The sequence below is a fragment of the Ranitomeya imitator genome, chromosome 4 (genome assembly GCF_032444005.1).
Source record: "Ranitomeya imitator isolate aRanImi1 chromosome 4, aRanImi1.pri, whole genome shotgun sequence".
NCBI lineage: Eukaryota > Metazoa > Chordata > Amphibia > Anura > Dendrobatidae > Ranitomeya > Ranitomeya imitator.
The window spans coordinates 15,949,905-15,974,542 of NC_091285.1; the positions used below are offsets into that span (position 1 = coordinate 15,949,905).

At 47.5% G+C, this 24,638-nt stretch overlaps 1 protein-coding gene across 1 annotated transcript in view; it reads right to left on the minus strand.

Moving 5' to 3' along the window:
• LARGE1 (LARGE xylosyl- and glucuronyltransferase 1) overlaps positions 1–24,638 on the minus strand; it is a 434,916-nt gene that overhangs the window by 162,694 nt on the left and 247,584 nt on the right. Inside the window, exon 5 of the mRNA XM_069763144.1 lies at positions 13,088–13,211. Coding sequence (XP_069619245.1) covers positions 13,088–13,211 — 124 coding nt within the window. The remainder of the gene's footprint in view (positions 1–13,087; positions 13,212–24,638) is intronic.

Genomic DNA, 24,638 nt, shown 5'->3' on the forward strand with positions numbered 1-24,638 from the left:
ACAGAGCCGCATAGTGATCCCTCAGTACCTACAGTGCCCTGACAGTAGTTACAGAGCCACATAGTGATCCCTCAGTACCTACAGGGCCCTGACAGTAGTTACAGAGCCACATAGTGATCCCTCAGTACCTACAGTACCCTGACAGTAGTTACAGAACCACATAGTGATCCCTCAGTACCTACAATACCCTGACAGTAGTTACAGAGCCGCATAGTGATCCCTCAGTACCTACAGTGCCCTGACAGTTACAGAGCCGCAAAGAGATCCCTCAGTACCTACAGTACCGACAGTAGTTACAGAGCCGCATAGTGATCCCTCAGTACCTACAGTACCCTGACAGTAGTTACAGAGCCGCATAGTGATCCCTCAGTACCTACAGTGCCCTGACAGTTACAGAGCTGCATAGTGATCCCTCAGTACCTACAGTGCCCTGACAGTAGTTATAGAGCTGCATAGTGATCCCTCAGTACCTACAGTACCCTGACAGTAGTTACAGAGCTACATAGTGATCCCTCAGTACCTACAGGGCCCTGACAGTAGTTACAGAGCCACATAGTGATCCCTCAGTACCTACAGTGCCCTGAGAGTAGTTACAGAGCCGCATAGTGATCCCTCAGTACCTACAGTGCCCTGACAGTAGTTATAGAGCTGCATAGTGATCCCTCAGTACCTACAGTACCCTGACAGTAGTTACAGAGCCACATAGTGATCCCTCAGTACCTACAGGGCCCTGACAGTAGTTACAGAACCACATAGTGATCCCTCAGTACCTACAATACCCTGACAGTAGTTACAGAGCCGCATAGTGATCCCTCAGTACCTACAGTACCCTGACAGTAGTTACAGAGCCACATAGTGATCCCTCAGTACCTACAATACCCTGACAGTAGTTACAGAGCCGCATAGTTATCCCTCAGTACCTAAAATACCCTGACAGTAGTTACAGAGCCGCATAGTGATCCCTCAGTACCTATAATACCCTGACAGTAGTTACAGAGCCGCATAGTGATCCCTCAGTACCTACAATACCCTGACAGTAGTTACAGAGCCGCATAGTGATCCCTCAGTACCTACAATACCCTGACAGTAGTTACAGAGCTGCATAGTGATCCCTCAGTACCTACAGTACCCTGACAGTAGTTACAGAGCCGCATAGTGATCCCCCAGTACCTACAATACACTGACAGTAGTTACAGAGCCACATAGTGATCCCTCAGTACCTACAGTACCCTGACATTAGTTACAGAGCCGCATAGTGATCCCTCAGTACCTACAGTACCATGACAGTAGTTACAGAGCCGCATAGTGATCCCTCAGTACCTACAGTGCCCTGACAGTTACAGAGCCGCATAGTGATCCCTCAGTACCTACAGTACCCTGACAGTAGTTACAGAGCCGCATAGTGATCCCTCAGTACCTACAGTACCCTGACAGTAGTTACAGAGCCGCATAGTGATCCCTCAGTACCTTCAGTACCTTGACAGTTACAGAGCTGCATAGTGATCCCTCAGTACCTACAGTGCCCTGAGAGTAGATACAGAGCCGCATAGTGATCCCTCAGTACCTACAGTGCCCTGACAGTAGTTACAGAGCTGCATAGTGATCCCTCAGTACTTACAGTACCCTGACAGTAGTTACAGAGCCACATAGTGATCCCTCAGTACCTACAGGGCCCTGACAGTAGTTACAGAGACGCATAGTGATCCCTCAGTACCTACAGTACCCTGACAGTAGTTACAGAGCCACATAGTGATCCCTCAGTACCTACAGTACCCTGACAGTAGTTACAGAGCCGCATAGTGATCCCTCAGTACCTACAGTGCCCTGACAGTAGTTACAGAGCCGCATAGTGATCCCTCAGTACCTACAGTGGCCTGACAGTAGTTACAGAGGCGCGTACTGTAACCTCAGTACCTACAGTGCCCTGACAGTAGTTACAGAGCCACATAGTGATCCCTCAGTACCTACAGTGCCCTGATAGTAGTTACAGAGCCACATAGTGATCCCTCAGTACCTACAGTACCCTGACAGTAGTTACAGAGCCACATAGTGATCCCTCTGTACCTACAGTACCGACAGTAGTTACAGAGCCGCATAGTGATCCCTCAGTACCTGCAGTACCCTGACAGTAGTTACAGAGCCACATAGTGATCCCTCAGTACCTACAGTACCCTGACAGTAGTTACAGAGCTGCATAGTGATCCCTCAGTACCTACAGTACCCTGACAGTAGATACAGAGCCGCATACTGATCCCTCAGTACCTACAGTACCCTGACAGTAGTTACAGAGCTGCATAGTGATCCCTCAGTACCTACAGTGCCCTGACAATAGTTACAGAGCCACATAGTGATCCCTCAGTACCTACAGTGCCCTGACAGTAGTTACAGAGCCACATAGTGATCCCTCAGTACCTACAGTGCCGTGACAGTAGTTACAGAGCCACATAGTGATCCCTCAGTACCTACAGTGCCGTGACAGTAGTTACACTGACTCCCTGGTGTCTCCACAGTAGTTACAATGACTCTCTAGTGCTCCACAGTAGTTACACTGACTCTCTGGTGCCTCCATAGTAGTTACACTGACTCTCCGGTGCCTCCACAGTAGTTACACTGACTCTCTGGTGCCTCCACAGTAGTTACACTAACTCTCTGGGGCCTCCACAGTAGTTACACTAACTCTCTGGTGCCTCCACTGTAGTTACAATGACGCTTCGATGCCTCCACAGTAGTTACACTGACTCTCTGGTGCCTCCACAATAGTTACACTGACTCTCTGGTGCCTCCACAGTAGTTACACTTACTCTCCGGTGCCTCCACAGTAGTTACAATGACTCTCTGGTGCCTCCACAGTAGTTACAATGACTCTCTGGTGTCTCCACAATAGTTGCAATGACTCTCTGGTGCCTCCACAGTAGTTACACTGACTCTCTGGTGCCTCCACAATAGTCAAAATGACTCTCTGGTGCCTCCACAGTACTCTGGTGCCTCCACAATAGTTACACTGACTGGTGCCTCCATAGTAGTTACACTGACTCTCTGGTGCCTCCATAGTAGTTACACTGACTGGTGCCTCCATAGTAGCTACACTGACTCTCTGGTGCCTCCACAGTAGTTACACTGACTGGTGCCTCCACAGTAGTTACACTGACTGGTGCCTCCACAGTAGTTACACTGACTCTCTGGTGCCTCCATAGTAATTACACTGACTGATGCCTCCACAGTAGTTACACTGACTCTCTGGTGCCTCCACAATAGTTACAATGACTCTCTGGTGCCTCCACAATAGTTACAATGACTCTCTGGTGCCTCCACAGTAGTTACAATGACTCTACGGTGCCTCCACAGTAGTTACAATAACTCTCCGGTGCCTCCACAGTAGTTACACTGACTCTCTGGTGCCTCCACAGTAGTTACACTGACTCTCTGGTGCCTCCACAGTAGTTACACTGACTCTCTGGTGCCTCCACAATAGTTACACTGACTGGTGCCTCCACAGTAGTTACACTGACTCTCTGGTGCCTCCATAGTAGTTACACTGACTTTCTGGTGCCTCCACAGTAGTTACACTGACTCTCTGGTGCCTCCATAGTAGTTACACTGACTCTCTGGTGCCTCCATAGTAGTTACACTGACTCTCTGGTGCCTCCACAATAGTTACACTGACTGGTGCCTCCACAGTAGTTACACTGACTCTCTGGTGCCTCCACAGTAGTTACTATAATTCTCCATTTTTCATTTGCCTAAATGAGTCCTCAAATCTCCCAGAATGCTTTGCTTCACTTCTCCATAGCAGGTATCACAGCGAAAGGTTAATGTACCCGTGAAGGGAAAGACGCCCTGATTACATGAGCACCAGAGCGTCCAACCCACCGTTAATAATTAGGGACACCGCACGTCCCCGGTCTAATTAGGATAAATTCAATGTTGCACAAGAACAATGCAGCCTAATTTGCTTATGCAAATGAGACTAATAAGCTGAGGGGCTGAGAGTATTGAGGTAAGAGCTGAAGGATTGCAGGACGGATCACCTGAGAACAGTCACCTTCACGGGGAGCGTCTCACCACACAGGTATCATCCCCAGCTATTACCACCGGCTCCGAGCTGTAATCTCTGATATCACCCACCGGCCGCAGAGATAATCCCCGGACACAACCCTGACACTCAACCGAGAAGATGCTTCATAGCTCAAGTCATCCCCATAAGTGTCTGAGGACCTCTGCTCTGTCTACCGGGATGAGCAACACAGACGCAGGGGTCCCTGCTGTCCGCAACACAGGATATATACCCACAAAAAGTGCAGTCACTGTGTACATACATTACATTACTGATCCTGAGCTACCTCCTGTATTATACCCCAGAGCTGCACTCACTATTCTGCTGGTGCAGTCACTGTGTACATACATTACATTACTGATCCTGAGCTACCTCCTGTATTATACCCCAGAGCTGCACTCACTATTCTGCTGGTGCAGTCACTGTGCACATACATTACATTACTGATCCTGAGCTACCTCCTGTATTATACCCCAGAGCTGCACTCACTATTCTGCTGGTGCAGTCACTGTGTACATACATTACATTACTGATCCTGAGCTACCTCCTGTATTATACTCCAGAGCTGCACTCACTATTCTGCTGGTGCAGTCACTGTGTACATACATTACATTACTGATCCTGAGCTACATCCTGTATTATACTCCAGAGCTGCGCTCACTATTCTGCTGGTGCAGTCACTGTGTACATACATTACATTACTGATCCTGAGTTACATCCTGTATTATACCCCAGAGCTGCACTCACTATTCTGCTGGTGCAGTCACTGTGCACATACATTACATTACTGATCCTGAGCTACCTCCTGTATTATACCCCAGAGCTGCACTCACTATTCTGCTGGTGCAGTCACTGTGTACATACATTACATTACTGATCCTGAGCTACCTCCTGTATTATACTCCAGAGCTGCACTCACTATTCTGCTGGTGCAGTCACTGTGTACATACATTACATTACTGATCCTGAGCTACCTCCTGTATTATACCCCAGAGCTGCACTCACTATTCTGCTGGTGCAGTCACTGTGCACATACATTACATTACTGATCCTGAGCTACCTCCTGTATTATACCCCAGAGCTGCACTCACTATTCTGCTGGTGCAGTCACTGTGCACATACATTACATTACTGATCCTGAGTTACATCCTGTATTATACTCCAGAGCTGCACTCACTATTCTGCTGGTGCAGTCACTGTGTACATACATTACATTACTGATCCTGAGTTACATCCTGTATTATACCCCAGAGCTGCACTCACTATTCTGCTGGTGCAGTCACTGAGTACATACATTACATTACTGATCCTGAGTTACCTCCTGTATTATACCCCAGAGCTGCACTCACTATTCTGCTGGTGCAGTCACTGTGTACATACATTACATTACTGATCCTGAGTTACATCCTGTATTATACTCCAGAGCTGCACTCACTATTCTGCTGGTGCAGTCACTGTGTACATACATTACATTACTGATCCTGAGTTACCTTCTGTATTATACCCCAGAGCTGCACTCACTATTCTGCTGGTGCAGTCACGGTGTACATACATTACTGATCCTGAGTTACTTCCTGTATTATACCCCAGAGCTGCACTCACTATTCTGCTGGTGCAGTCACTTTGTACATACATTACATTACTGATCTTGAGTTACATCCTGTATTATACTCCAGAGCTGCACTCACTATTCTGCTGGTGCAGTCACTGTGTACATACATTACATTACTGATCCTGAGTTACCTTCTGTATTATACCCCAGAGCTGCACTCACTATTCTGCTGGTGCAGTCACGGTGTACATACATTACATTACTGATCCTGAGTTACTTCCTGTATTATACTCCAGAGCTGCACTCACTATTCTGCTGGTGCAGTCACTGTGTACATACATTACATTACTGATCCTGAGTTATATCCTGTATTATACCCCAGAGCTGCACTCACTATTCTGCTGGTGCAGACACTGTGTACATACATTACATTACTGATCCTGAGTTACTTCCTGTATTATACTCCAGAGCTGCACTCACTATTCTGCTGGTGCAGTCACTGTGTACATACATTACATTACTGATCCTGAGTTACATCCTGTATTATACCCCAGAGCTGCACTCACTATTCTGCTGGTGCAGTCACTGTGTACATATATTACATTACTGATCCTGAGTTACATCCTGTATTATACCCCAGAGCTGCACTCACTATTCTGCTGGTGCAGTCACTGTGTACATACATTACATTACTGATCCTGAGTTACATCCTGTATTATACCCCAGAGCTGCGCTCACTATTCTGCTGGTGCAGCCACTGTGTACATACATTACATTACTGATCCTGAGTTACATCCTGTATTATACCCCAGAGCTGCACTCACTATTCTGCTGGTGCAGTTACTGTGTACATACATTACATTACTGATCCTGAGTTACATCCTGTATTATACCCCAGAGCTGCACTCACTATTCTGCTGGTGCAGTCACAGTGTACATACATTACATTACTGATCCTGAGTTACCTCCTGTATTATACCCCAGAGCTGCACTCACTATTCTGCTGGTGCAGTCACTGTGTACATACATTACATTACTGATCCTGAGTTACCTCCTGTATTATACCCCAGAGCTGCACTCACTATTCTGCTGGTACAGTCACTGTGTACATGCATTACATTACTGATCCTGAGTTACATCCTGTATTATACCCCAGAGCTGCACTCACTATTCTGCTGGTGCAGTCACTGTGTACATACATTACATTACTGATCCTGAGTTACATCCTGTATTATACCCCAGAGCTGCACTCACTATTCTGCTGGTGCAGTCACTGTGTACATACATTACATTACTGATCCTGAGTTACCTCCTGTATTATACCCCAGAGCTGCACTCACTATTCTGCTGGTACAGTCACTGTGTACATGCATTACATTACTGATCCTGAGTTACATCCTGTATTATACCCCAGAGCTGCACTCACTATTCTGCTGGTGCAGTCACTGTGTACATACATTACATTACTGATCCTGAGTCACATCCTGTATTATACCCCAGAGCTGCACTCACTATTCTGCTGGTGCAGTCACTGTGTACATACATTACATGCTTCCGTTTCCTTCGTGCGATGCCCGTGTCAGTCTTCACCGCGGCTCTGGCATTTTATTCATATATTTGTCCTTTGTAAACACTTCAGATTTACAGGGTAGTAAACATTGCACCTGCTTTGGCTGCAGCACATCTGGGCCGTCGGGGTCCGCGGCTGTATACCTAGCGGATGGCGCTGTGCCGCGCGCACTCATTAAGATCGGAAATTCCGGTGCCATGAATTCCTATAATTAGGTGGCAAGTGTTGCGAGTCTTGCTGTCATCCGGCAGCACAGGGCAATCAGCAGGACGCGCGGGCTCCGGGCACTGTTGCTTGCTCTGCAGATTTTGGCCGAGGTCTTGTTATTATGCCGTGGAGCTGGCATGGCCGCCGTCCGCGTTTCTGTAAAATAATCTGGTGCCGTTTATTCAAATGGAGGCGATTACCTTCTTTATTGGAGCCTGGAAGTGGCCTAGTGGGCAGCAGCACGGCTTTACCAGTCACAGGTTACATTGTATCAGTTTCTTAAAGGGGTCGTCCACTTTGCACAATTACATTTGTCAGAAGGGTCTTCAGACAACCAGCCGATCAGATGTGATCACCAGCGAGTGAACCCGGCACAAGTGTTCAGTTTGCTCACAGCACCGGATGAATGGAAAGCAGAGTATGACTGGCATGTAGGGGCGGGGTTGTGTATTGTGGTAGATGAAGAGTCAGGTTACAGTGCTCAAGGATACGTATGAGATTTTGGGTCTCTTGTTATAGTGGTATTTGGTGGTAGAGCGGTGTTTATATTATTATAGTAGAGGAGGAATGGCATGTAGGGGTGGGTTGTGTATTGTGGTAGATGAGGAGTCAGGTTACGGTGCTAAAGGATGGTTGTAAGATTTTGGATCTTGTTATAGTGGTATTTGGTGGTAGAGGGATATTTATGTTATTATAGTAGAGGATGACTGGCATGTAGAAGCGAGGTTGTGTATTGTGGTAGTAGAGGAGTCACGTTACAGTGCTCAAGGATACTTATGAGGTTTCGGGTCATGTTATAGTGGTAGAGTGGTGTTTATGTTATTATTCTAGAGGGGGAATAGCATGTAGAGATGGGGTTGTGTATAGAGGTAGATGAGGAGTCAGGTTACGGTGCTCAAGGATACTTGTGAGGTTTCGGGTCATGTTATAGTGGTAGAGTGGTGTTTATGTTATTATTGTAGAGGGGGAATACCATGTAGAGGTGGGGTTGTGTATAGAGGTAGATGAGGAGTCAGGTTACGGTGCTCAAGGATACTTGTGAGGTTTCGGGTCATGTTATAGTGGTAGAGGAGTGTTTATGTTATTATTGTAGAGGAGGAATACCATGTAGAGGTGGGGTTATGTACAGAGGTAGATGAGGAGTCAGGTTACGGTGCTCAAGGATACTTGTGAGGTTTAGGGTCATGTTATAGTGGTAGAGTGGTGTCTATGTTATTATTGTAGAGGAGGAATAGCATGTAGAGATGGGGTTGTGTATAGAGGTAGATGAGGAGTCAGGTTACGGTGCTCAAGGATACTTGTGAGGTTTCGGGTCATGTTATAGTGGTAGAGTGGTGTTTATGTTATTATTGTAGAGGGGGAATACCATGTAGAGGTGGGGTTGTGCATAGAGGTAGATGAGGAGTCAGGTTACGGTGCTCAAGGATACTTGTGAGGTTTCGGGTCATGTTATAGTGGTAGAGGAGTGTTTATGTTATTATTGTAGAGGAGGAATACCATGTAGAGGTGGGGTTATGTACAGAGGTAGATGAGGAGTCAGGTTACGGTGCTCAAGGATACTTGTGAGGTTTCAGATCATGTTATAGTGGTAGACTGGTGTTTATATTATTATTGTAGAGAGGAATACCATGTAGACGTGGGGTTGTGTATAGAGGTAGATGAGGAGTCATGTTACGGTGATCAAGGATACTTGTGAGGTTTCGGGTCATGTTATAGTGGTAGAGTGGTGTTTATGTTATTATTGTAGAGGAGGAATAGCATGTAGACGTGGGGTTGTGTATAGAGGTAGATGAGGAGTCATGTTACGGTGCTCAAGGATACTTGTGAGGTTTCGGGTCATGTTATAGTGGTAGAGTGGTGTTTATGTTATTATTGTAGAGGAGGAATAGCATGTAGGGGTGGGGTTGTGCATAGAGGTAGATGAGGAGTCATGTTACGGTGCTCAAGGATGCTTGTGAGGTTTCGGGTCATGTTATAGTGGTAGAGTGGTGTTTATGTTATTATTGTAGAGGAGGAATACCATGTAGAGGTGGAGTTGTGTATAGAGGTAAATGAGTAGTCACGTTACGGTGTTCAAGGATACTTGTGAGGTTGCGGGTCATGTTATACTGGTAGAGTGGTGTTTATGTCATTATTGTAGAGGAGGAATACCATGTAGAGGTGGGGATGTGTATAGAGGTAGATGAGGAGTCAGTTTACGGTGCTCAAGGATACTTGTGAGGTTTCGGGTCATGTTATAGTGGTAGAGTGGTGTTTACGTTATTATTGTGGAGGAGGAATAGCATGTAGAGGTGGGGTTGTGTATAGTGGTAGATGAGGAGTCAGATTATGGTGCTCAAGGATACTTGTAAGGTTTTGGGTCATGTTATAGTGGTAGAGGAGTGTTTATGTTATTATAGTAGAGGAGGAATACCATGTAGAGGTGGGGTTCTGTATGCAGGTAGATGAGGAGTCAGGTTACGGTGCTCAAGGATACTTGTGAGATTTAGGGTCATGTTATGGTGGTAGAGGAGTGTTTGTTATTATTGTAGAGGAAAAATAGCATGTAGGGGTGGGGTTGTTTATAGAGGTAGATGAGGAGTCACGTTACGGTGATCAAGGATACTTGTGAGGTTTCGGGTCATATTATAGTGGTAGAGTGGTGTTTATGCTATTATAGTGGAGGAAGAATAGCATGTAGGGGTGGGGTTGTGTATAGAGGTAGATAAGGAGTCATGTTACAGTGCTCAAGGATACCTGTGAGGTTTCGGGTCATGTTATAGTGGTAGAGTGGTGTTTATGTTATTATAGTAGAGGAGGAATACCATGTAGAGGTGGGGTTCTGTATACAGGTAGATGAGGAGTCAGGTTACGGTGCTCAAGGATACTTGTGAGGTTTCGGGTCATGTTATAGTGGTAGAGTGGTGTTTATGTTATTATTGTAGAGGAGGAATAGCATGTAGACGTGGGGTTGTGTATAGAGGTAGATGAGGAGTCATGTTACGGTGCTCAAGGATACTTGTGAGGTTTCAGGTCATGTTATAGTGGTAGAGTGGTGTTTATGTTATTATTGTAGAGGAGGAATAGCATGTAGACGTGGGGTTGTGTATAGAGGTAGATGAGGAGTCATGTTACGGTGCTCAAGGATACTTGTGAGGTTTCGGGTCATGTTATAGTGGTAGAGTGGTGTTTATGTTATTATTGTAGAGGAGGAATAGCATGTAGGGGTGGGGTTGTGCATAGAGGTAGATGAGGAGTCATGTTACGGTGCTCAAGGATACTTGTGAGGTTTCGGGTCATGTTATAGTGGTAGAGTGGTGTTTATGTTATTATTGTAGAGGAGGAATACCATGTAGAGGTGGAGTTGTGTATAGAGGTAAATGAGTAGTCACGTTACGGTGTTCAAGGATACTTGTGAGGTTGCGGGTCATGTTATACTGGTAGAGTGGTGTTTATGTCATTATTGTAGAGGAGGAATACCATGTAGAGGTGGGGATGTGTATAGAGGTAGATGAGGAGTCAGTTTACGGTGCTCAAGGATACTTGTGAGGTTTCGGGTCATGTTATAGTGGTAGAGTGGTGTTTACGTTATTATTGTGGAGGAGGAATAGCATGTAGAGGTGGGGTTGTGTATAGTGGTAGATGAGGAGTCAGATTATGGTGCTCAAGGATACTTGTAAGGTTTCGGGTCATGTTATAGTGGTAGAGGAGTGTTTATGTTATTATAGTAGAGGAGGAATACCATGTAGAGGTGGGGTTCTGTATGCAGGTAGATGAGGAGTCAGGTTACGGTGCTCAAGGATACTTGTGAGATTTAGGGTCATGTTATGGTGGTAGAGGAGTGTTTGTTATTATTGTAGAGGAAAAATAGCATGTAGGGGTGGGGTTGTTTATAGAGGTAGATGAGGAGTCACGTTACGGTGATCAAGGATACTTGTGAGGTTTCGGGTCATATTATAGTGGTAGAGTGGTGTTTATGCTATTATAGTGGAGGAAGAATAGCATGTAGGGGTGGGGTTGTGTATAGAGGTAGATAAGGAGTCATGTTACAGTGCTCAAGGATACCTGTGAGGTTTCGGGTCATGTTATAGTGGTAGAGTGGTGTTTATGTTATTATAGTAGAGGAGGAATACCAGGTAGAGGTGGGGTTCTGTATACAGGTAGATGAGGAGTCAGGTTACGGTGCTCAAGGATACTTGTGAGGTTTAGGGTCTTGTTATAGTGGTAGAGGAGTGTTTATGTTATCATAGTAGAGGAGGAATAGCATGTAGGGGTGGGGTTGTGTATTGAGGTAGATAAGGAGTCATGTTACAGTGCTCAATGATACCTGTGAGGTTTTGGGTTGTGTTATAGTGGTAGAGTGGTGTTTATGTTATTATAGTAGAGGAGGAATACCATGTAGAGGTGGGGTTCTGTATTCAGGTAGATGAGGCATCAGGTTACGGCGCTCAAGGATACTTGTGAGGTTTAGGGTCATGTTATGGTGGTAGAGGAGTGTTTATGTTATTATAGTAGAGGAGGAATAGCATGTAGGGGTGGGGTTCTGCAAACAGAGATGAGGAGTCATGTTACGTTGCTCAAGGATACTTGTGAGGTTTCGGGTCTTGTTATAGTGGTAGAGGAGTGTTTATGTTATCATAGTAGAGGAGGAACAGCATGTAGGGGTGTGGTTCTGTATACAGGTAGATGAGGAGTCAGGTTTTGGTGCTTATGGATGGTTGTGCAACAGTCATATGTGGGATAGTTGTGTTATTCTGAAGATGATTAGTAGAGATGAGCAAATATTTTGGGTTTCGAACGTACCTGTTTTGTCAAATTTATCTAGACATTATAGTATAGCAAAGCATACTATAGATGAGGAGTCATGTTACGGTGCTCAAGGATACTTATGAAGTTTAGGGTCATGTTATAGTGGTAGAGTGGTGTTTATGTTATTATTGTAGAGGAAGAATACCATGTAGATTATTACTGTCCTGTCACTGTCTCTTGGACTAAGTTGTGAGTTGTAACATCCTTCACTATCCAGATTGAACACAAAATGGCTGCTGCCTTCTCTGGCTCAACTTTTATACAGGCTATGACAGTCCCTCCTGATTGGCTGTGTTATACCATGTGATGGTAAACCCACCCGACATATAGATAGCCTTTATTTATATCGCTCGGTCATATGGAGGATAGCTATGTTATATTCATCAGTTATACGGAGGATGGTTGTGTTAGTAGTTGCATCATAGAGATGGGGGGTCCCAACCCCACCCCCCATCCTGAATGCAGTCACTATGGGGCCACAGCTGCCGGGACCTCTTAGATTTTCACAAGTGGAAGTGATTAGATGTGACCAGGAGCATACGGAGGCACAAATCTCATAAGATGGCGGATGGGTTATTAACCCTCTGAGTGCCGGCGCCATTACCCAGGACCATCACCCACCCCACAAGACAGAGCACCCCAGCTCTCCGCAAACAATAAGGCATAAGGATATCCTAGAGAGGGGGCTGACAAGCCTACCACACCGTCACGGACCCTCGGCCGTCCCTGGCGCCTGCCCAGATTTGCCTGGCACGGGCGCCAGCTCATTTAGGTAGGTGCATTATTTCCAACCTTCCGTCTATAGAAGGATTTCGATTCCTGGCTTCATTAGATGAGCGGCGCCCGCGCTCATATCTGGAGGGTTGAACAATTTATTTTGATTGCGCATTGGGAGTTGTTAAGTTTTATTTCTCACCTTCAATTCATCGGCGTCGTAAAAATCCACACGCACCGCAGGAACCATCCAGGTTTCGAAAAGCGTGGCCAGGATCTGCTTGGCAATGGAGTCTGCGATCAGGTGGAAGTGCAGCGGGTTTCTCCTGCGAAGGACAAGAACGAAACGGCAATGCTTTCGTCTTTGGTACCAGTCATTGACATTTTCTAAAGAGAGATTCACATAAAGGGGTTTCGGTACGAATAACTGCCGTATTTGGTACTTTTAGGGTGGGATCCCTTTAAGGAAAGCAAAAATAACTTTAAGAGGGCTTACTATCAATAAGGCTATGGAAAATCATATTTTAATAAAAGGGTCCACTAAAAAAAAAAAAAACTGATTCCGGGGCACAACACTTTCCTACTATATTTGACAAAGGGGTTATCTCTTCTTACTAAATGGGTAAAACTGCAAAACGGAAGGATTTTTAATTCTATTACTTACAGCTCATTGCCTAAGAGACCAGCCACCACTGATAGGTTGCAGTGGTGGTCGGTCTCCTAGGAAAAGCGGGAGTACTTACAAGCTCTTTGCTGTAGAGCTTGTAAGAGCTGCTTAGAAGCTGGCTGGCTCGCTGGATCTGGCAAGTTTCTCCGTCCTCCGACGAAGTTTCAAAGGAAAAGTTGCTGGGAAACTGGTGAGCAGGGCGTTCTTTAGGTATTTGATGCACTCATGCTGCTGGGAGGCAAAGGAGCGGTGTGTTCTTAAGGAATGTGGTACACTCATGCTGCAGAGAGGCTGAGGAGCGGTGCGCTCCTAAAGAATTCGGTGAGCTAATGCTGGTGTGAGGCTGTGGAGTGGTGCAGGGCTCAAGAATCGGTTGTGCTCATGCTGTTAGGAGGCTGGAAAGGGCTGCGATTCTGAAGGATGAGGTGTGCTCATGCTGCTGAGAGGTCGGGAAGCAGTGCGCCCCTGACTAATTTGGTGTGTGCATGCTGGTGAGAGGGCATGCTCATGCTACTTAGAGGCTGGGGAGTGGTGCCCTCCTGAATAATGTGGTGTGCTCATGTTAGGGAGAGGCTGGGGAGGGGTGAGCTCCTGAAGAATGTGGTGTGCTCATGCTATGGAGAGGCTGGGGAGCGGTGCGCTCCTGAAGAATGTGGTGTGCTCATGCTATGGAGAGGCTGGGGAGCGGTGCGCTCCTGAAGAATGTGGTGTGCTCATGCTACGGAGAGGCTGGGGAGTGGTGAGCTCCTGAAGAATGTGTTGGGCTCATGCTGCTGGTAGGCTGGGGAGTGGTGAGCTCCTGAAGAATGTGTTGGGCTCATGCTACGGAGAGGCTGGGGAGTGGTGAGCTCCTGAATAATGTGGTGTGCTCATGCTGCCATGAGGCTGGGGAGCGGTTCCCTCCTGAAGAATGTGGTGTGCTCATGCTATGGAGAGGCTGGGGAGCGGTGCGCTCCTGAAGAATGTGTTGGGCTCATGCTGCTGGTAGGCTGGGGAGCGGTGCGCTCCTGAAGAATGTGTTGGGCTCATGCTGCTGGTAGGCTGGGGAGTGGTGAGCTCCTGAAGAATGTGTTGGGCTCATGCTATGGAGAGGCTGGGGAGCGGTGAGCTCCTGAAGAATGTGTTGGGCTCATGCTGCTGGTAGGCTGGGGAGTGGTGAGCTCCTGAAGAATGTGTTGGGCTCATGCTATGGAGAGGCTGGGGAGCGGTGCGCTCCTGAAGAATGTGTTGGGCTCATGCTGCTGGTAGGCTGGGGAGTGGTGAGCTCCTGAAGAATGTGTTGGGCTCATGCTGCTGGTAGGCTGGGGAGCGGTGAGCTCCTGAAGAATGTGTTGGGCTCATGCTGCTGGTAGGCTGGGGAGCGGTGAACTCCTGAAGAATGTGTTGGGCTCATGCTGCTGGTAGGCTGGGGAGTGGTGCGCTCCTGAAGAATGTGTTGGGCTCATGCTGCTGGTAGGCTGGGGAGTGGTGAGCTCCTGAAGAATGTGTTGGGCTCATGCTACGGAGAGGCTGGGGAGTGGTGAGCTCCTGAATAATGTGGTGTGCTCATGCTGCCATGAGGCTGGGGAGCGGTTCCCTCCTGAAGAATGTGGTGTGCTCATGCTATGGAGAGGCTGGGGAGCGGTGCGCTCCTGAAGAATGTGTTGGGCTCATGCTGCTGGTAGGCTGGGGAGTGGTGAGCTCCTGAAGAATGTGTTGGGCTCATGCTATGGAGAGGCTGGGGAGCGGTGAGCTCCTGAAGAATGTGTTGGGCTCATGCTGCTGGTAGGCTGGGGAGTGGTGAGCTCCTGAAGAATGTGTTGGGCTCATGCTATGGAGAGGCTGGGGAGCGGTGCGCTCCTGAAGAATGTGTTGGGCTCATGCTGCTGGTAGGCTGGGGAGTGGTGAGCTCCTGAAGAATGTGTTGGGCTCATGCTGCTGGTAGGCTGGGGAGCGGTGAGCTCCTGAAGAATGTGTTGGGCTCATGCTGCTGGTAGGCTGGGGAGCGGTGAACTCCTGAAGAATGTGTTGGGCTCATGCTGCTGGTAGGCTGGGGAGTGGTGAGGTCCTGAAGAATGTGTTGGGCTCATGCTGCTGGTAGGCTGGGGAGTGGTGCACTCCTGAAGAATGTGGTGTGTTCATGCTATGGAGAGGCTGGGGAGTGGTGAGCTCCTGAAGAATGTGTTGGGCTCATGCTGCTGGTAGGCTGGGGAGCGGTGAGCTCCTGAAGAATGTGTTGGGCTCATGCTGCTGGTAGGCTGGGGAGCGGTGAACTCCTGAAGAATGTGTTGGGCTCATGCTGCTGGTAGGCTGGGGAGTGGTGCGTGTTGTGAATTCTGTGGCTGAATTCACTCCTGTGGTCACAAGTGGTACTGCAGCTTCTGAGCTTCCTCCCTCAGGTGTTCTGGTGAGCTCCTTAACTGCTTCATTACTTAACTCCGCCTGATGCTGCTATCCTTGCTCCTTGTCAATGTTTCAGTGTTGGATCTGAGCTTCTCCTGATTGTTCCTGTGACCTGCTGCTCTGTATAGCTAAGTGCTTTTTGCTTTTTTGTTGCTTTTTTTCTGTCCAGCTTGTCTTTTGTTTTGCTGGTAGCTCTGAGACGCAAAGGGTGTACCGCCGTGCCGTTAGTTCGGCACGGTGGGTTTTTTTTGCCCCCTTTGCGTGGTTTTGCTTTAGGGTTTTTTGTAGACTGCAAAGTTCGCTTTACTGTCCTCGCTCTGTCCTAGAATATCGGGCCCCACTTTGCTGAATCTATTTCATCCCTACGTTTTGTCTTTTCATCTTACTCACAGTCATTATATGTGGGGGGCTGCCTTTTCCTTTGGGGAATTTCTCTGGGGCAAGTCAGGCCTATTTTTCTATCTTCAGGCTAGCTAGTTTCTTAGGCTGTGCCGAGTTGCCTAGGTAGTTGTTAGGCGCAATCCACAGCCGCTTTTAGTTGTGTTTAGGATAGGATCTGGTGTGCAGTCTACAGAGTTTCCACGTCTCAGAGCTCGTTCTTGTATTTTTGGGTATTTGTCAGATCACTGTGTGCGCTCTGATCGCTAAGCACACTGTGTTTCTGGATTGCCTTCATAACACCTGTCATTAGCACACATAACAGTACAAGGAGCCCAAACTAATGATTCTCAATAGAGGGAAAGAAAAAGTTCTGACATCATTTTTTTTTTTTCTGCTCTGTGTTCACTTTTTTTTTTTTCCCCTAGACATTTGGGTGATTCTGGACACAGGTATGGACATGGATATTCAGGGTCTGTGCTCTTCAATGGATAATCTCGTTATAAATGTACAAAAAATTCAAGATACTATTGATCAGAAATCTATGTTAGAACCAAGAATTCCTATTCCTGATTTGTTTTTTGGAGATAGAACTAAGTTTCTAAGTTTCAAAAATAATTGTAAGCTATTTCTGGCCTTGAAACCTCATTCTTCTGGTAACCCTATTCAACAGGTTTTGATTATTATTTCTTTTTTGCGCGGCGACCCTCAAGACTGGGCATTTTCTCTTGCGCCAGGAGACCCTGCATTGAGTAGTGTCGATGCGTTTTTCCTGGCGCTCGGATTGCTGTACGATGAGCCTAATTCAGTGGATCAGGCTGAGAAAAATTTGCTGGCTTTGTGCCAGGGTCAGGATGATATAGAAGTATATTGTCAGAAATTTAGGAAATGGTCAGTACTCACTCAGTGGAATGAATCTGCGCTGGCAGCTTTGTTCAGAAAGGGTCTCTCTGAGGCTCTTAAGGATGTCATGGTGGGATTTCCTATGCCTGCTGGTTTGAATGAGTCTTTGTCTTTGGCCATTCAGATCGGTCGACGCTTGCGCGAGCGTAAATCTGTGCACCATTTGGCGGTACTGCCTGAGGTTAAACCTGAGCCTATGCAGTGCGATAGGACTATGACTAGAGTTGAACGGCAGGAATACAGACGTCTGAATGGTCTGTGTTTCTACTGTGGTGATTCCACTCATGCTATTTCTGATTGTCCTAAGCGCACTAAGCGGTCCGCTAGGTCTGCCGTCATTGGTACTGTACAGTCCAAATTCCTTCTGTCCATTACCTTGATATGCTCTTTGTCGTCGTTTTCTGTCATGGCGTTTGTGGATTCGGGCGCTGCCCTGAATCTGATGGATTTGGATTATGCTAAACGTTGTGGGTTTTTCTTGGAGCCTTTGCGGTGTCCTATTCCATTGAGAGGAATTGATGCTACACCTTTGGCCAAGAATAAACCTCAATACTGGGCCCAGCTGACCATGTGCATGGCTCCTGCACATCAGGAAGTTATTCGCTTTCTGGTGTTGCATAATCTGCATGATGTGGTCGTGTTGGGGTTGCCATGGCTACAAACCCATAATCCAGTATTGGATTGGAATTCCATGTCGGTATCCAGCTGGGGTTGTCAGGGGGTACATGGTGATGTTCCATTTTTGTCGATTTCGTCATCCACCCCTTCTGAGGTCCCAGAGTTCTTGTCTGATTATCAGGATGTATTTGAAGAGCCCAAGTCCGATGCTCTACCTCCGCATAGGGATTGTGATTGTGCTATCAATTTGATTCCTGGTAGTAAATTCCCTAAAGGTCGATTATTTAATTTATCCGTGCCCGAACACGCCGCTATGCGCAGTTATGTGAAGGAATCCCTGGAGAAGGGACATATTCGCCCATCGTCATCACCACTGGGAGCAGGGTTCTTCTTTGTAGCCAAGAAGGATGGTTCGCTGAGACCGTGTATTGATTACCGCCTTCTTAATAAGATCACTGTTAAATTTCAGTATCCCTTGCCATTGTTATCTGACTTGTTTGCTCGGATTAAGGGGGCTAGTTGGTTCACTAAGATAGATCTTCGTGGTGCGTATAATCTGGTGAGAATCAGGCAAGGAGATGAATGGAAAACTGCATTCAATACGCCCGAGGGTCATTTTGAGTATCTAGTGATGCCGTTCGGACTTGCCAATGCTCCATCTGTGTTTCAGTCTTTTATGCATGACATCTTCCGTGAGTATCTGGATAAATTCCTGATTGTTTACTTGGATGACATTTTGATCTTCTCTGATGATTGGGAGTCTCATGTGAAGCAGGTCAGAATGGTTTTTCAGGTCCTGCGTGCTAACTCTTTGTTTGTGAAGGGATCAAAGTGTCTCTTCGGTGTGCAGAAAGTTTCATTTTTGGGGTTCATCTTTACCCCTTCTACTATCGAGATGGATCCAGTTAAGGTCCAAGCCATCCAGGATTGGATTCAGCCGACATCTCTGAAAAGTCTGCAAAAGTTCCTGGGCTTTGCTAATTTTTATCGTCGCTTCATCTGTAATTTTTCTAGCATTGCCAAACCATTGACCGATTTGACCAAGAAGGGTGCTGATTTGGTTAATTGGTCTTCTGCTGCTGTGGAAGCTTTTCAGGAGTTGAAGCGTCGTTTTTGTTCTGCCCCTGTGTTGTGTCAGCCAGATGTTTCTCTTCCGTTCCAGGTCGAGGTTGATGCTTCTGAGATTGGAGCAGGGGCGGTTTTGTCACAGAGAGGTTCTGATTGCTCAGTGATGAAACCATGCGCTTTCTTTTCCAGGAAGTTTTCGCCCGCTGAGCGTAATTATGATGTGGGCAATCGAGAGTTGCTGGCCATGAAGTGGGCATTCGAGGAGTGGCGTCATTGGCTTGAAGGAGCTAAGCATCGCGTGGTGGTATTGACTGATCATAAGAACTTGACTTATCTCGAGTCTGCCAAGCGGTTGAATCCTAGACAGGCCCGTTGGTCGTTATTTTTTGCCCGCTTCGACTTTGTGATTTCGTACCTTCCGGGCTCTAAAAATGTGAAGGCGGATGCTCTGTCTAGGAGTTTTGTGGCCGACTCTCCGGGTTTATCTGAGCCAGCGGGTATCCTCAAGGAAGGAGTCATTGTGTCTGCCATCTCCCCTGATTTGCGGCGGGTGCTGCAAAAATTTCAGGCGAATAAACCTGATCGTTGTCCAGCAGAGAAACTGTTCGTCCCTGATAGGTGGACTAATAAACTTATCTCTGAACTTCATTGTTCGGTGTTGGCTGGTCATCCTGGAATCTTTGGTACCAGAGAGTTAGTGGCTAGATCCTTCTGGTGGCCATCTCTGTCACGGGATGTACGTACTTTTGTGCAGTCCTGTGGGATTTGTGCTAGGGCTAAGCCCTGCTGTTCTCGTGCCAGTGGGTTGCTTTTGCCCTTGCCGGTCCCAAAGAGGCCTTGGACACATATTTCGATGGATTTCATTTCTGACCTTCCCGTTTCTCAAAAGATGTCAGTCATTTGGGTGGTCTGTGATCGCTTTTCTAAAATGGTCCATCTGGTGCCCTTGGCTAAATTGCCTTCCTCCTCTGATTTGGTACCTTTGTTCTTTCAGCATGTGGTTCGGTTGCATGGCATTCCTGAGAATATTGTTTCTGACAGAGGTTCCCAGTTTGTTTCAAGGTTTTGGCGAGCCTTTTGTGGTAGGATGGGCATTGACCTATCCTTTTCCTCGGCTTTCCATCCTCAGACTAATGGCCAGACCGAACGAACCAATCAGACCTTGGAAACATATCTGAGATGTTTTGTTTCTGCAGACCAGGATGATTGGGTGTCCTTTTTGCCGTTGGCTGAGTTCGCCCTTAATAATCGGGCCAGCTCGGCTACCTTGGTTTCTCCATTTTTTTTGAAAATTCTGGGTTCCATCCTCGTTTCTCTTCAGGACAGGTTGAGTCTTCGGACTGTCCTGGTGTGGATTCTGTGGTGGATAGGTTGCAGCAGATCTGGACTCAGGTAGTGGACAATTTGATCTTGTCCCAGGAGAAAGCTCAACTTTTCGCTAATCGCAGACGCCGTGTGGGTCCCCGACTTCGTGTTGGGGATCTGGTTTGGTTATCTTCTCGTCATATTCCTATGAAGGTTTCCTCTCCTAAATTTAAACCTCGTTTTATTGGTCCGTATAGGATTTCTGAGGTTCTCAATCCTGTGTCTTTTCGTTTGACCCTCCCAGACTCCTTTTCCATACATAATGTATTCCATAGGTCGTTGTTGCGGAGATACGTGGCACCTATGGTTCCATCTGTTGAGCCTCCTGCCCCGGTTTTGGTGGAGGGGGAATTGGAGTATATTGTGGAGAAGATTTTGGATTCTCGTGTTTCTAGACGGAAACTCCAGTATCTGGTTAAATGGAAGGGTTATGCTCAGGAAGATAATTCCTGGGTTTTTGCCTCTGATGTTCATGCTTCCGATCTTGTTCGTGCCTTTCATGCGGCTCATCCTGGTCGGCCTGGGGGCTCTGGTGAGGGTTCGGTGACCCCTCCTCAAGGGGGGGGTACTGTTGTGAATTCTGTGGCTGAATTCACTCCTGTGGTCACAAGTGGTACTGCAGCTTCTGAGCTTCCTCCCTCAGGTGTTCTGGTGAGCTCGTTAACTGCTTCATTACTTAACTCCGCCTGATGCTGCTATCCTTGCTCCTTGTCAATGTTTCAGTGTTGGATCTGAGCTTCTCCTGATTGTTCCTGTGACCTGCTGCTCTGTATAGCTAAGTGCTTTTTGCTGTTTTGTTGCTTTTTTTCTGTCCAGCTTGTCTTTTGTTTTGCTGGAAGCTCTGAGACGCAAAGGGTGTACCGCCGTGCCGTTAGTTCGGCACGGTGGGTTTTTTTTGCCCCCTTTGCGTGGTTTTGCTTTAGGGTTTTTTGTAGACTGCAAAGTTCGCTTTACTGTCCTCGCTCTGTCCTAGAATATCGGGCCCCACTTTGCTGAATCTATTTCATCCCTACGTTTTGTCTTTTCATCTTACTCACAGTCATTATATGTGGGGGGCTGCCTTTTCCTTTGGGGAATTTCTCTGGGGCAAGTCAGGCCTATTTTTCTATCTTCAGGCTAGCTAGTTTCTTAGGCTGTGCCGAGTTGCCTAGGTAGTTGTTAGGCGCAATTCACAGCCGCTTTTAGTTGTGTTTAGGATAGGATCTGGTGTGCAGTCTACAGAGTTTCCACGTCTCAGAGCTCGTTCTTGTATTTTTGGGTATTTGTCAGATCACTGTGTGCGCTCTGATCGCTAAGCACACTGTGTTTCTGGATTGCCTTCATAACACCTGTCATTAGCACACATAACAGGTGCGCTCCTGAAGAATGTGTTGGGCTCATGCTGCTGGTAGGCTGGGGAGCGGTGAACTCCTGAAGAATGTGTTGGGCTCATGCTGCTGGTAGGCTGGGGAGTGGTGAGCTCCTGAAGAATGTGTTGGGCTCATGCTGCTGGTAGGCTGGGGAGTGGTGAACTCCTGAAGAATGTGTTGGGCTCATGCTGCTGGTAGGCTGGGGAGTGGTGAGCTCCTGAAGAATGTGTTGGGCTCATGCTGCTGGTAGGCTGGGGAGTGGTGAGCTCCTGAACAATGTGGTGTGTTCATGCTATGGAGAGGCTGGGGAGTGGTGCGCTCCTGAAGAATGTGTTGGGCTCATGCTGCTGGTAGGCTGGGGAGCGGTGAGCTCCTGAAGAATGTGTTGGGCTCATGCTGCCATGAGGCTGGGGAGCGGTTCCCTCCTGAAGAATGTGGTGTGCTCATGCTATGGAGAGGCTGGGGAGCGGTGCGCTCCTGAAGAATGTGTTGGGCTCATGCTGCTGGTAGGCTGGGGAGCGGTGAGCTCCTGAAGAATGTGTTGGGCTCATGCTGCTGGTAGGCTGGGGAGTGGTGAGCTCCTGAAGAATGTGTTGGGCTCATGCTATGGAGAGGCTGGGGAGCGGTGAGCTCCTGAAGAATGTGTTGGGCTCATGCTGCTGGTAGGCTGGGGAGTGGTGAGCTCCTGAAGAATGTGTTGGGCTCATGCTGCTGGTAGGCTGGGGAGTGGTGCACTCCTGAAGAATGTGGTGTGTTCATGCTATGGAGAGGCTGGGGAGTGGTGAGCTCCTGAAGAATGTGTTGGGCTCATGCTGCTGGTAGGCTGGGGAGCGGTGAGCTCCTGAAGAATGTGTTGGGCTCATGCTGCTGGTAGGCTGGGGAGCGGTGAACTCCTGAAGAATGTGTTGGGCTCATGCTGCTGGTAGGCTGGGGAGTGGTGCGCTCCTGAAGAATGTGTTGGGCTCATGCTGCTGGTAGGCTGGGGAGCGGTGAACTCCTGAAGAATGTGTTGGGCTCATGCTGCTGGTAGGCTGGGGAGTGGTGCGCTCCTGAAGAATGTGTTGGGCTCATGCTGCTGGTAGGCTGGGGAGTGGTGCACTCCTGAAGAATGTGGTGTGTTCATGCTATGGAGAGGCTGGGCAGTGGTGAGCTCCTGAAGAATGTGTTGGGCTCATGCTGCTGGTAGGCTGGGGAGCGGTGAGCTCCTGAAGAATGTGTTGGGCTCATGCTGCTGGTAGGCTGGGGAGTGGTGTGCTCCTGAAGAATGTGTTGGGCTCATGCTGCTGGTAGGCTGGGGAGCGGTGAGCTCCTGAACAATGTGGTGTGTTCATGCTATGGAGAGGCTGGGGAGTGGTGCGCTCCTGAAGAATGTGTTGGGCTCATGCTGCTGGTAGGCTGGGGAGTGGTGCTCTAATGAAGAATGTGGTGCGATAATGCTGCTGAGAGGCAGGTGTAGTGGTGTACTCTCCAGAATGTGGTGTGCTAATGCTACCAGGAGGCTGGGGAGCGGTGTGCTCTTGAAGAATGATCTTGAGAAAAGCACTTTAATTACACACTATCTTCAAGATCTTTCTAAGTTATGATCGAGCCTATAATAACTCAGTCCTAATATTTCTAATAGCTGCGGTATAGACAATCCCTTGTGAGCTAAATGCCTAAGGAGAGCAAATCTGTTACAGTGTGTCAGTGAAGTTACAGAGTAAACTGACAGCATAGCTCACATACATTGCAGCAAACCCTCAACTGTGAGACGTCTCAGATTTTCAGGATCCGAAACTCGGTGTCTTTGGCAGCGGTAAGCGAAGTGTCATTGTAGTTTATCTTCGGCTCATCGCTTCTTTGTGTTTCTCGCCCCCACTCCAAGGCTTTTAAAGACGGCACGAAAATTGACATTAGTTTTACTACAAAGAGTAGAGGAACAGCAGCGAGATCTCCCGTTTCCCCCTCCTGTCTTTCCCCTTTCAGGATAATGGATACGTGTCACCCCTGGCGCACTCCAGAGAACAAATCCTTTCATTTGATATTCAAATGATATCCATTAAAATCTAATTCCGTCTCCCGGGAATTAGCGGAGCGGTCCGTTAACAAAGAACGACCTGCGAGCTGTAAGTTATGGGCGCCGGGAGGATGCGTGACATTGTTGCAGGATGTAGCGATCAGTTTTGTCAAGTTTCTTAATGCAATTATGTCCTTAATCAGCTATTTACATAATTGTGTTACCGGAGTCACCGTGTGTAGATTTCAGGGGAAGCAGACACATGTTGAGAATCTAATGGGAAACATTCAGGTATTCTTACAAGATGGGGCCATAAATGAACTCATCGGTAGTTTACTACGACACTTGGTGATCTCTCACCCCAGAACTACAGGCCTGATTGACAGGTCACTTAAAGGGCATGTCCATCCATATAATATTTATGCACAGATATGATTCACTTCCCGTTATAGATGTGACTTGAAGAACAAGAAGGTTAAACATAACTCCAAATGTCTGTTTCCTGGACCTAAAATTTATAGTTTTGCTGCCATTTTAAGCTCCGCCTGGACTGGGCAGGAGACATATTCCGAGCCCGGCCCACTACCATAGAAAAGAATGGGAAAGCCAGGAAAGGGAAGCCAACACGCTAATGTAGATAGCCCATAAGGACCTGACCATCAAATCTGCACTAATATTATTGTTCAGGCGACCTAAAAGGGGATTCCAGGAGTATAACCTGAAAGCTTTGGAAAGACAGTGTCAGTATTAATAATAATTAGTAATGATATGCTGTCTCCGGGATAACACTGCTGTGCAGCTCAGCGTGGGCGAGGCTGTCCAAAGTTTACACTGCCGTGCAGCTCAGCGTGGGCGAGGCTGTCCAAAGTTTACACTGCCGTGCAGCTCAGCGTGGGCGAGGCTGTCCAAAGTTTATACTACTGTGCAGCTCAGCGTGGGTGAGGCTGTCCAAAGTTTACACTACTGTGCAGCTCAGCGTGGGCGAGGCTGTCCAAAGTTTACACTGCCGTGCAGCTCAGCGTGGGCG